This window comes from Triticum dicoccoides, chromosome 7B (assembly GCF_002162155.2).
Source record: "Triticum dicoccoides isolate Atlit2015 ecotype Zavitan chromosome 7B, WEW_v2.0, whole genome shotgun sequence".
In the NCBI taxonomy this organism is placed as follows: Eukaryota; Viridiplantae; Streptophyta; class Magnoliopsida; order Poales; family Poaceae; genus Triticum; species Triticum dicoccoides.
Genome location: NC_041393.1, coordinates 290,459,626 through 290,472,004, shown reverse-complemented (window position 1 = coordinate 290,472,004; position 12,379 = coordinate 290,459,626). Strand labels below are relative to the sequence as shown.

The 12,379-nt window shown below is 46.5% G+C and overlaps 1 protein-coding gene across 7 annotated transcripts in view; it reads left to right on the top strand.

Annotated features, from left to right (window-relative positions):
- LOC119336731 (ribonuclease E/G-like protein, chloroplastic) overlaps positions 1-12,379 on the top strand; it is a 38,835-nt gene that overhangs the window by 5,242 nt on the left and 21,214 nt on the right. For 2 of the 7 annotated variants that reach the window (XM_037608804.1, XM_037608806.1), the window contains exons 4-7: positions 7,470-7,776; positions 7,870-9,071; positions 9,776-10,093; positions 10,210-10,251. In XM_037608804.1, the coding sequence (XP_037464701.1) occupies positions 7,470-7,776; positions 7,870-9,071; positions 9,776-10,093; positions 10,210-10,251 (1,869 nt within the window). Of the gene's footprint in view, positions 1-2,277; positions 2,650-2,919; positions 3,183-3,443; positions 3,688-7,469; positions 7,777-7,858; positions 9,072-9,775; positions 10,094-10,209; positions 10,252-12,379 lie in introns of those variants that run through there. The other 5 variants (XM_037608807.1, XM_037608805.1, XM_037608808.1 and 2 more) reach the window with 5 other exon arrangements.

Here is a 12,379-nt window from a genome sequence, read left to right as displayed (position 1 = left end):
CTTAGGGCTGGGCATATAACCCGAAAACCGATGTACCGAACCGAATTAACCGGCACCGAAGCCGAATTCACCGAAACCGAGAACTTCGGTAGTATGTTCGGTTTGCATTTGTTGTAAACCGAAATTAGTCCGGTGAGTTCGGGTATATCTCTTGATTACCCGAATGGACCGAAAACCGAGTAAACATAGATGCCAGACCTGCGCGCCTGTTTATTTGTCGCTAGAACATGGACAGTCTATTTTCTACTTTGTTGCGGAGAGAATCAAGCTGGCGCCAGATAGCAGAACTCTGTGCATAGAAATCTTCAACAGTAGAGTCACCCTGCTAAAGAGCATGCTCCTGACGGACCACAGAGAGGTATAAGGCATCACCCTTGGGCTCATAGCGCTGACGAAGACGGGTCCACATCTCAAATACAGTAGGAAAGCCCAAAAACTCAGAAGCAAACTGAGGTAGAACACTAGCAGTGAGAACAGCTGCAACACGTGCATCATCATCAAGCCACTGGGTGTAAACAGACAGAGCACCATGATACGTCTGAAGAGCCTCCTCATAAGCCAAAACCTGCTCATCATAAGCACGATCAGCAGCCTCATCAACAAGCTTAGCCGCATCCTTTGCGGCCTGATTAGCATTCGCATGAAGAACCGATGGAGTCGGCGGAGTAGGGGCCACTGGAGGAACCGGACGTGGCGGACAGCAGACCTCGCCAGAAAGAACACCCCATAGGCGGATGCCACGCATATGAATGCGCATGAAGCCAACGAAGTCGGCGTAGTTAGAGCCATAAAAAATCACCGGGCAACGAGGAACAACAACATAGCCCGAACCAGTAGACATTTTTTTGGGCGCGCACGGCGGTAACAGATCACGAAACCGGAAACCAGCAGAAGACCGACGGGATTTGGGCCCCTGCGTCCGGCAACCAGCATAAGACCGACGGGAGTTGGGCCCCTGCATCGATTGGGGCCGGCTGGGATCGAGGCTGCAACGTCGAGCGGGGGCGGATCTCGCGAGATCGAGCAGGAGCTAGCGATCCGATCGGGATGGAGCGGGAGCTCGAGCAGGTGTCCGTGTGATTCTTCTCGATCGGGGAGGGCTTCGAGCACGGGCCAGGGAGATCCTTATAGGAGCGGGAACGGGAGAGGAGGCCCGATCCGATCGGGAGACTGTTGGAGATCGGGGGCTCCGTGGGAGACGAGCGGGAACAGGAGATCGAGACCGGCGGCTTCGATCGGCGAGGAGAGACGGATCAATAGCACGAGTTGCAGCGTGCAAAAAAATTGACCTAGCTCTATACCATGTTAGGAATATGCAAGTTAGTATTCCAATGAGGCCATAGGCCGATATATATACATGTACAGGTGTGGAACATATGCAGGAAACCCCTTATATAATGGGATAAATACAAAGGGGCACATGACTATATTATATATACTCTAACACTAATGATACACTTCGCATCATAACATGGTATCATGAGCCTAGGTTCAGAGATTTGTTTTTGGCGCCACAACTCGCCTCTGATCCAACCTTGCGCATCGCCGTTGCCTTCTTTGTCGGTGGTCGCTTGCTTCCTCAACCCCTAATCTACAACCGCATCTGAAGGCTAAACGCCCAATTCACCTGATCTGCTATCTGGCGCCGGTGTCTTCGGTTAGAGGACTCGGTCGCTGTCACTCTCGTCTCGATCCGGCGGCTCCCTCGCCCTCCTCCAAGCGCCATCCACCCTGGCCCACCAGGCCCTGCCAGCTGCCTCCTCCAGGCCGTGGCCCCGCCATCGCATGCTGACCGGCCCTGGCCCATCAGATCCAGGCTGTTGCCTGCTGCCGTCTGGCTGCTTTGCCGGCCGCGCTGAATATCCGCTCGTTGCATCGTGTGCGTGTGCTTGTTTTCGAGCCAACGTGACGCTGCTCCTCCGGCCGGCGGCGGCTTTGCTCTATCTCGCCAGTTGGACGCGCACGACCTCGCGTGGTGCTTCTCCAGTGTCGGCTGCGTCTCCTGCAAGCCCGCGTGTTCTGCTGCTGCCAGACTGATCTGGATGACGCGTGACGGTTGAGCGTTCGTTGTTTTATCCCTCGGGCTTCCTTCGTGAGGGTGAGCAGCAGATTGGTTCAGTTAGTATCTGGTTAAACCGTGAGCAAAAAAAATGCCCTCGCATCCTGGTTATCTCGTGATTTTTGATGGTGTTCCCTATGTTGACCCGCACATACGTCGTCGCTCGATGTTTGGTTCTCGTCAGTCTGTGATGCTGTCCCCTATGACGTCATCGGCAGGCTGTGATGGTCGCTGCACGTCGGCTCCTCTCGCGGCTTCCGTGCGCAACGGTGACAGCTCTACGTTGACTCCTCTCATGGCTTCCGAGCGCGTTGATGACCACTCTACGTCGACTCCTCCAATGGCTTCCACGTGCGGCTCTACATCGACTCGCTACTTCGGTCGACTCTAAACGCGGCTTCCATGAGTGGTGGCGACTGCTCATTGTCAGCAGGTATTTCTACCTCGACCTTCTTCCGCTTTGTCACTGTCTGCGTGTGAGATTGTGCAACTGCGATGCCTGTTTGCTGCTTGGGATTCTTCACCGACAGGTTCTACAGGTTCTGTGACTGACTCTTCGTGCACTGAGAAACCACCTTCTCATCATTCAGGTACATCCCCATGGATTCTTCATACTGGAGCATATTTTCATATGACTTATGATTCTTCCACTTTGACCTCCGTTCGACCTGTCGAGTCTCCTGTTTGTGTTCTTACGGCTGATGGCACTCCTCTTTGTAGCTAGTCGAGGCACTCTTAGCACTTCTTCATTTCATGTTCTCTCTGTCGCTCATATTTCCCCGACTTACCATGCAGCTCATATCTGGTGGTCAGATTGTTGTTGTAGGGTCATTCTTGACTTTGATTTATGTTCTGTTCAGGACGTCGCATGGGTGCCCTGCTTGGTGCTGGCCCTTGACGCTCTGATGGTCTCTGGGAGCTTGACTGGCTTCGTCTTCACTCCGCTGCCACCGCCACTAGTCCCGCAGCCCCTATTGCATTGCTGCATCTACCAGCTCTTTTCAGCAGTGGCATCATCGTCTTGGCCATCTATGTGGTTCTCGTCTCTCATCTTTGGTTCATGACGGTGTTCTGGGGTCTGTCTCCGAGAACGATTGGTTAGATTGTCTGGGTTGTAGGCTTGGTAAGCAGATTCAACTATCCTATCCTCACAATGAGTCAATGTCTGAGCGCCCTTTTGATCTCGTTGACTCTGATGTTTGGGATCTGGCTCCCTTTGCTTCGAAAGGGGGTTATCGCTACTATATTATCTTTATAGACGACTTTTCTCGGTACACTTGGATCTATTTCATGTCTTCTCGTAGTGAGGTCTTATCTATATACAATTTTTTTGCTGCTATGGTTCATACCTAGTTTTTCACTCCTATTCGTGTTTTTCGTGCAGATGCAGCTGGTGAGTATATCTCCTATGCTGCGAGGATTCCTTGCTGAGCAGGATACTCTTACTCGGTTCTCTCGCCCTGGTGCTCATGCTCAGAATGGTGTGGTTGAGCGCAAGCATCATCACCTTCTTGAGACGGCGCGTGCGATGATGATCGCGGCTTCTTTTCCACCTCACTTTTGGGCTCAGGCTGTTACCACTTCCACCCATCTCATCAACATTCAACCATTTGCTGCTCTACAGGGTGGTATTCCTCTCTTGCGCCTTTTTGGTCGTTCTTCTGATTATTCGACGCTTCGTTTGTTTGGTTGCGTTTGCTATGTTTTGCTTGCCCCTCGTGAACGCACCAAACTGACTGTTCAGTCTATTGAGTGTATCTTTCCCGGAAATAGTGATGAGCATAAGGGCTATCGGTGTTGGGATCCTGTCGGTCGCCGGATGCATATTTCCCTGGATGTGACCTTTGATGAGTCTCGATTCTTCTACCCGCGTCCATCCTCCTCGGCCTTTTCCATGGAGGACATCTCTTTTCTTATGTTTCTGGATACACCTCCCTCTGTGCCTAGTATTCCTACTCGTCCCGCTATTGCAGATCCGACGGCATCCTCTCCTATGGTTTCTTCTCCTCCCTCATCGCATGACTCTCCACCTTCATCACCGATGCATTCCTCGTCTCCACCTTCGGTGATTCCACCTCTTCCCTCTTTTCCTTTCCATTATACTCGTCGTCCACGTGTTGTAGATAAGTTTAATGATGTACCCTCTACTTCCTGTCTTGTCTTCCTCCTCTCAGCTGACTTATGGTCTTCGTTCTCGGCCTTGTCCGCCACTTGACCGATATTCTCCTTGCTATGGTCTTTCGACCGTTCTTGAGCCGACTTATCGAGATGCAGTTGTTCATCCTGAATGGCAGTTTGGGATGGCAGAGGAGATTGCTGCCCTTGAGCGCACTGGCACATGGGATCTGGTTTCTCTTCCTCCCCATGTTCGTCCCATCACTTGTAAGTGGGTCTATAAGATTAAGACTCGCTCTGATGGTTCTCTTGAGCGCTATAAAGCTCGTCTTATGGCTCGTGGTTGTCAGCAGGAGCATGGGTGTGATTACGATGAGACTTTTGCTCCTGTGGCCCATATGACCACTGTACGCACACTTCTCGTTGTGGCCTTTGTTCGCCACTGGTCTGTCTCAGCTAGATGTTAAGAATGCTTTTCTTAATGGCAAGTTGCGCGAGGAAGTTTATATGCAGCACCACCTGGGTGGCATGGTTTGCCGTCTTCGTCGCTCTCTCTATGGCCTTAAGCAAGCCCCCGGCACTTGTTTTGAGCGTTTTGCCGCCATGGTCACTGAAGCTGGTTTTTTGCCCAATGCTCATGATCTAGCGCTATTTGTCCACCTTTCTTCTCGTGGTTGCACTCTTCTTCTATATGTTGATGACATGACCATCACAAGCGACGATTCTGAGTACATTGCCTTTGTCAAGGCCCGTCTTAGTGAGCAGTTTCTTATGTCTGATCTTGGTCCTCTTTGTTACTTTCTTGGGATTGAAGTTTCCTCCATCTCTAATGGCTTTTTTATTTCCCAAGAGAAGTATATCCAGGATCTTATTGCTCGTGCAGCTCTTAGTGATGAGCGCACCGTTAAGACTCCTATGGAGCTTAATTTTAACCTTCGCGCTTCTGATGGTGAGCTCTTGTTTGATCTGACGCGTTATCGTCATCTTGTTGGGAGTCTTGTCTATCTTACTGTCACTCGTCCGGAGATCTCCTATCCTATAATATTCCGAGTCAGTTTGTTTCCGCTCCCAGTTCAATTTACTATAGTAACCTTCTTCATGTTGTACGATATCTTCGTGGCACGATCTCTCATCGTCTCTTTTTTCCCGTTACAACTCGTTACAACTCCAGGCCTATTCGGATGCTACATGGTCTAGTGATCCTTCGGATCGCCGTTCACTTTCTGCCTACTGTGTTTTTCTTGGTGGTTCTCTCATTGCTTGGAAGACGAAGAAACAGACTGCAGTTTTCCGTTCGAGTGCAGAGGCCGAGTTGAGAGCTATGGCTCTTGACGGCATAGGTGACTTGATTATGATGGTTACTGGAGAATTTTGGTGTTTCTGTTACTACGCCTACCACCCTCTTGTCAGACAGTATAGGTGCTATCAGTATTGCGCGGGACCCCGTGAAGCATGAGCTTACCAAGCATATTGGTGTTTATGCTACTTATGTGTGCGCTGCTGTGCAACATGATGTTATTGCTCTTCAGGATGTGCCTTCCGAGTTACAACTAGCGGACTTCTTCATGAAGGCCCAGACTAGAGTGCAACATAGATTTCACGTCTCCAAACTCAGTGTTGTGGATCCACCATGAGTTTGAGGGGGGGTGTTAGAGTTATATTGATGATGGCCTTTGGCCTTTTGTATTCTGGTCTTTTGGCATCCCCTTGTACATGTATATATGCTGGCTTTGGCCTCCTAATAATACAAGTTGCATCATAACACATGCAACCATGACACATAACCATGGCATCATCAAAAGATTCTTTCAGATTTGAACTTTAAAAAAGTTCTATCTCCGGAATTGTTAGGGCCAGTTCTTTTGGGCAATTCTCCCAGAATTGACCCCCTCCCCAGCTTCTCCCAGAATTGCCACTTGATACTTTTTTACAATTCCTAAGTAATTGTAAAAAAAGATGGAGTGGCAATTCTGGGAGAAGCTGGGGAGGGGGTCAATTCTGGGAGAATTGCCCAAAAGAACTGGCCCTTAATCTGATTGACGATCCACTTTCACCTTAGCTTTCTCGTGGCGAGATCTTCAAAACTAGATCCCATGTCGGCACGTTTCGACAGCTTTTTTTTGTCGATACTTGCAGATTACTATCACTTACTTGCCATGTTATTAGTTAGATAGTCACCGGATTTAATTAACTTAGTTGCCAGATTGCTCAACTAAGTGTAGGCTGATGCTTCTTACTCGTTAACACTTGAATAATCACTATCTAGCTTTGCATAACATTGCAAAGTTTAAAAATATACAAAATTATTGTCTGGTAACTACTCATAATTTTTGTGGCAACCGTGATGACAACTATGGTGACATAATCTGGCAATTCGTGGCAGCGATTGTTTTTCACCGGAACATGTCACGTGGGATCTTGTTTCATAGCCCTCGCCGAGGCGAACCCATCGGTTAAGACTGATCGTTATTGGATTAATGGTTTGTGAGATAAATCATTTTAAAAATTCAAAAAAGCAATTAATGTGATGATGTCAGCATATGTGTAAGATTCTTGCATGCCTGCATGTGCTCTCAATAAAAAAAAAGGGCAACCTGGTGCATGTAGCTCCCGCTTGCGCAGGGTCCAGGGAAGGGTCCGACCACTTTGGGTCTATAGTACGCAGCCTTTCCCTACATTTCTGTAAGAGGCTGTTTCCAGCTGCATGTGCTCTCAATATAGTAAAAAATCCCATTGAAGTGCATGCATGCACACTTACGCAAAGTAGAATTTCCATTCCTTTTTGGGTTGCTCGGTTTAGGTTTTACTTCACAAATTCCTTTGTTTATGGATTTGTGATAAGAAACATTGTTATATGGAACCTATATTGGGAGGATGAGGCACATCTTTCTGTATTTTATACATCTGAGAAACATTATAAATTCACAACTTTTCAAACAGTTTTCGTGTCAAATGCTATGGGTAATTGATTTGATTGACATACCTGCCTATTCATGTTTATTATCAGAAACACAACAGTCACTTATTATGATTGTTAGAAAAATGATACTACCTCCGTCTCGGTGAATAAGTCATTCGCGTAGTTCTAGGTTAACGATTTAACTATCTAAATATGTATTTTATGTGACAAAAAATATATATTTAGAAACTACATTCTTGTAGAAATCTAGTGATATACTTTTCATAACATATAACACATATTTAATTGCTCAAATCGATGACCTAAAACTACGCGAATGACTTATTCACCTAGACGGAGGTAGTATAATTCTTTTGACATGTTACACACTTTCAGGTACCATATGGCGTGCATTTCAAGTATAATTACTTTGTTCGAGAGGAAAAAAATTCCTCTAATGACATCATATGGAGGCCTGGACCTGAGTGCTCCTTATCGATACCTTCTGTTAGCCAGAAAAATCATGTCATCCTTGTAAAAGATCAGTGGATGGAAACCAGTGTGGCAGGTATTTCCTCTCCTTCCTGGGGATCGTGGCTGATGGAAGCTGATTCTGTTGAAGATCAAATTGCTGAGAGAGGGAAGCGTGAGAGCATTGTGAAAGCCCACTCTGTTATAGATATGGACGGAGCTTCATCTGTAGGTAATGTTGCTCTACCACATATTTTCATTTAATCAGTATTGACTGAGGCCCTTAGAGTTGCTGAACACTTAAATGTTTTCAGTTGATTGGCAGGTGAGCATATTATAATGAGACTTTGGAATGGCACACCTTTAGATTCAGTCAGTCCATCCATCAGTGTGCATGATGATTTTGCTGCAGCTGATAAACCAAATGCAATTAAAGTAAGTGTAAACCAACATGAGATAAATCAGCCTGTTGAGGAGCCATGGGTTCTTGGACCTATCGTCTCAGCAAAGAACTCTGTTGCACAAGTGAAACGCAAGAAAGACAGAAGGAAGTTTTTAAATACGGAAAAGGATTCAGGTGAAATAACTGAAAACATGCCTGAACAGGATCAGCCTGTGGAGGAGCCATGGTTATTTCAGTCTTGGGTGACAACAAACAGAGCTGGTGTTATATCAAAACGGAAAGTAGAAGCAAAGGGTATTATGAAAAGGTTAAAAGAATTTGACAAACCCTCAGCAGCTTCTGAGAAGGATATGCCCGCCAGTGGTGAACCGCCAAGAGTCATATTAATTAACTCCTCTATCTGCAGTACACAGAGAATTGCAGTATTGGAAGATGGGAAATTAGTTGAACTCTTGCTGGAGCCCATAAAAAACAATGTACATTGTGACAGTATTTATTTAGGTATAATAACAAAACTTGTGCCTCATATGGGAGGTGCTTTTGTCGACATTGGAATTTTGAGACCTTCACTCATGAGCATAAAGCAAAACCGTGATCCATTTGTGTATCCTCAAATTGTCAAGGATATTAAAGGAGGTTCTGCTAATGATTCTGGTTATAACGATGAGAGCCTTCTGACATACGATGATGATGATGATGTTGATGATGATATGGCTGACAACGAGTTTGCAGATGAAGAAAATGACGATGATTCATTAACATTTCTGGCTCAGAATGTTAAGGAAAATGAAGAAGGCTTGGACATTGTGTCCCATTCTAATATAAAGAAGATTGATGGTGCTGAATTTGAAAATGTCTCTGGTTGGGATGATGAAATTGATGATCACGTGGAAGATGAATACAATGATGATCACTCACCAGGAGATCGGTCAGAGATCTGCAATGATATTAAGACGTTATCTTCCATTCAGCATGCTTTGAGGGAATCTAACGATGATACAAATGGATGTAGGTGGTCTCAAGTTCGCAAGGGCACAAAAATCATGGTTCAAGTTGTCAAGGAGGGATTGGGCACGAAAGGTCCAACACTGAGTCCCTTTCCATGCTTAAGAAGCCGATTTTGGGTGCGTAAGATTAACATAGTTCATTAGCTCTCATGCTCTTCGAGCATTACACTTTTAAAGCTTTATAATCTCTTGTTTAAAAAAATTAATGCTTCATAATCTCTTGTTTATCACCAAAGAACTAGGAATGGACAGGGATGCGTGTTAGCTACTCACGTGCCAGAACCATGAGTTGGTTTTGAGATCTTATGGGTTTCAACTCTAGCCTACCCCAACTTGTTTGGTCTTGGTTGCCATTGGTACTACAGTCGCACAAAAGGAATATCTCTGACTGCTAAATGCGGCTTGGTTAGTTCACGGAACCATAACCATTTGTGTCTGCACCCTGTTGCAAAAACTCATGTTACGCACATGAAAAAAATGTGAAGAAAAATTTGGGATGTACAACATCCTTAACACGTGCATTTGCAAAATATGCCATAACAAGCTGTTTCATGCTTCACTATGTAAGAAACCTTTTTGAGTTCTGATCTTGAATAAAGCAATGATCTTAACTTACCTGGAATATGTCGCTTACGGACATTTGCCATGATAACATGTTAATGATATCATCGACGACTAACTATTTGAGGCACATTCTGATCCAAGTACCAAAACTTTTGAAAGAATGCCCTTGTTCTGACAGACCCCACATTGTATGGTGCATATGTGCTCAGGTAGAAACTTTTTTAACTTTGGAATGAGCCTTCCATTTTGAATTGCAGATATTGGTCTCTCGTGGCAACAAAGTTGGAGTTTCAAAAAAGATTACTGGGATAGAACGCACCCGGTTGAAGGGCATTACAAAGTTATTACGACCTCCTGGATTTACTCTGACGGCTCGTACAGTTGCCGCTGGCCATTCTTGGGAGGAGTTAAACAAGGACCTTGATCGGTTGTTATCTACCTGGAAAGGAATAACTGAACATGCTCAATCTGCTGCCCTAGCTGCCGAGGAGGGTGTGGAAGGTGCTATTCCTGTTATGTTGTATAGATCAAAGGGCCAGGCTCTATCTATTGTTCAAGATGATTTTAATGAGAAGGTGAGTTAAGTTTGCATACTATTCAAAACACAGCAGAACCAATAAAATTATGTCACGAGTACATTTCTTTTCAAACGCTTTACTCGAATCCCGATTAACTGGTATTCTTCATATAGGTCAAGAGGTTGGTTGTGGATTCTCCTCGCACCTACCATGAGGTGAGTAGCTTGATATATGATACGTTTATAGTCATTTAAACTCTTGAAGAAATATTTTTTCTAAAATGTTTTTCCTTCACACCAATGCATGCTTTATGGTGTGTACCTCTAGACAGAAGTTGAGTTCTATATGCCTGTTTTTTCTGTAATCCAAGAAGTAAACACTTGAAAATATATTCTCCGAAAATTTGCTGCACATTTTTTGTTGTCACATAAGCCTGTTGAATGAGTGGCCCATGTGGCCCAGGATGGCTAGGCCCATACCAGAGTGGTCCGATCTTCACAAAGTGGAGTTGGATGTGAGGAAGAACACGAAGAACACGAGGGGAAACACAATGGGAACTAGTACAAATCAACACACAAGTTGCAGCAAAGATACACATAGATAGATCCTTGATCCAAATCATCCACAAGAGAGAGATGAAACAAGATAGGATTCTTCCCCAAGTCCTAACACAAGGAGGGCTTGAATTCCTAGAGGAATCTTCACCCGTAGGTGGCCTTGATACTGCGTGAGTCTTCTCCCTCGGGAGGGTGTGTTCTCCATGAGGAGTCATCTCCGCAATGGAGGAATCCCACTAGGAGACGTAGATGAGCTAAGCTCCATCAATGAGTTCTAATCTTAGCTAACCCTGGATCTAAGGTGGGGGAGAGGTTTGGTTGTGCTACCTGTGTTTGTGTGTGTTTGCAGTGTGGACCTTTTTCTGTAAGGTGGGGGAGAGGTATATATAGGTCCACCCACGAATGGGTAAGTGAGGAGGGGATACATGGCTCGGGGGCCCAAAACTTTGCGCAGTCAGTCTTACCGGTCAGTCTGGTCGCGGAGGATTGGACAATTCAGTAGTACAAATCTTCGGAGGCTTCGGTGTAGGACCTGATAGTCTGGTCGGTCGGACCGGACAGTCCGGTGGCGAGTCTTTTGGACAATCTGGTGGCAACAGAAGGTTTTGAAGCTATGCAGACCGAAATGGACTGTTCGGCTAGCCGCCCGGATGCACCTCTCCTTCCATTGCTGCCTCTTCTTCCGTCATTTCTTCCACGCTTCCCTCTTGGATGGCATAGTCGTACTCTTGTGCTTGCACTCCCTCAACATGCGCGATGCTCAGCTTAAACCCATACATGCATTAGGAAGGAGGGTCAAGTAGTATACCATCCTCGAAGGGGCAAGTAAACACTATGTAAAGGAGAGAATCCACCTTCATATGTATGATGTGGGAGATGCGTGTCTCTTGACGGTGGGGCACTTGACATGGTGATGTCCGTGGGATGCTCCCCATCAAGATGGGAATGAACGATATCTATCACCCCACTTGAGGGCGAGTGTTGTATGAGTGGCCCATGTATTGCTGGCCTAGGAGGCCCAGGCCCATACCAGACAGTGGCTTGTTAGAGTACTATTTATATAATCATGTAGCCTTTTGTATTTACCCCATTGTACAAGGGGTTTTCTGCATATCCTACACCTGTACATGTATATATATATATTGGCCTATGGCTTCATGGGAATACAAGTTGCATATTCCTAACATGGTATTAGATCTCAGGTTTTTTTAGCACGCACAACTCGTGCTTGATCCTTTCCTGGAGTCGTCGTGTTTTCCTTGTCGGATGTCGCTATTTCGTCGCCGCCTCGTTTCTCTACTCCGGCAACTGCTTGCCCACCCTCCCAATACTCCGGTCAACACCGCTGCCCCGAGCTGCCCGCTTCGTCTCGAATCAAGCCGCCCGTGTCCCGATCTCCAGATTGAGACGCCGCGGGACTCCTCTGGATCGAGCCGTAGACTTTCGTGGGACTTCCCTCTAGATCGCCTCCTGATTCTGTCGAGCCGCCCAGGTCATCGCCTCGTTAGGTCAGGGCCCTGCCAGTTTGTCATGTCGGCTCTCGATCGCGATTCTTACCCAAGCTGCCGTTCCTCGTCGATCTCTGCCGCTAGCCATCGATTCCTGTCACCACCGGCCGCTGATTCCTTCCGCTGGCCGCAGGACCTGGCCACCTTCGGCTGGAATTGATCTCCGGCTCATCTGTTGCTCCTTGGTCCCGTCGGGACCCTTTGATGGTAGCCTGTGAGGGCTGCTACTGTCTGCCTGTTGGTCGGTCGTGAAAAAGGAGAAAAAAGAGAGATGTTTT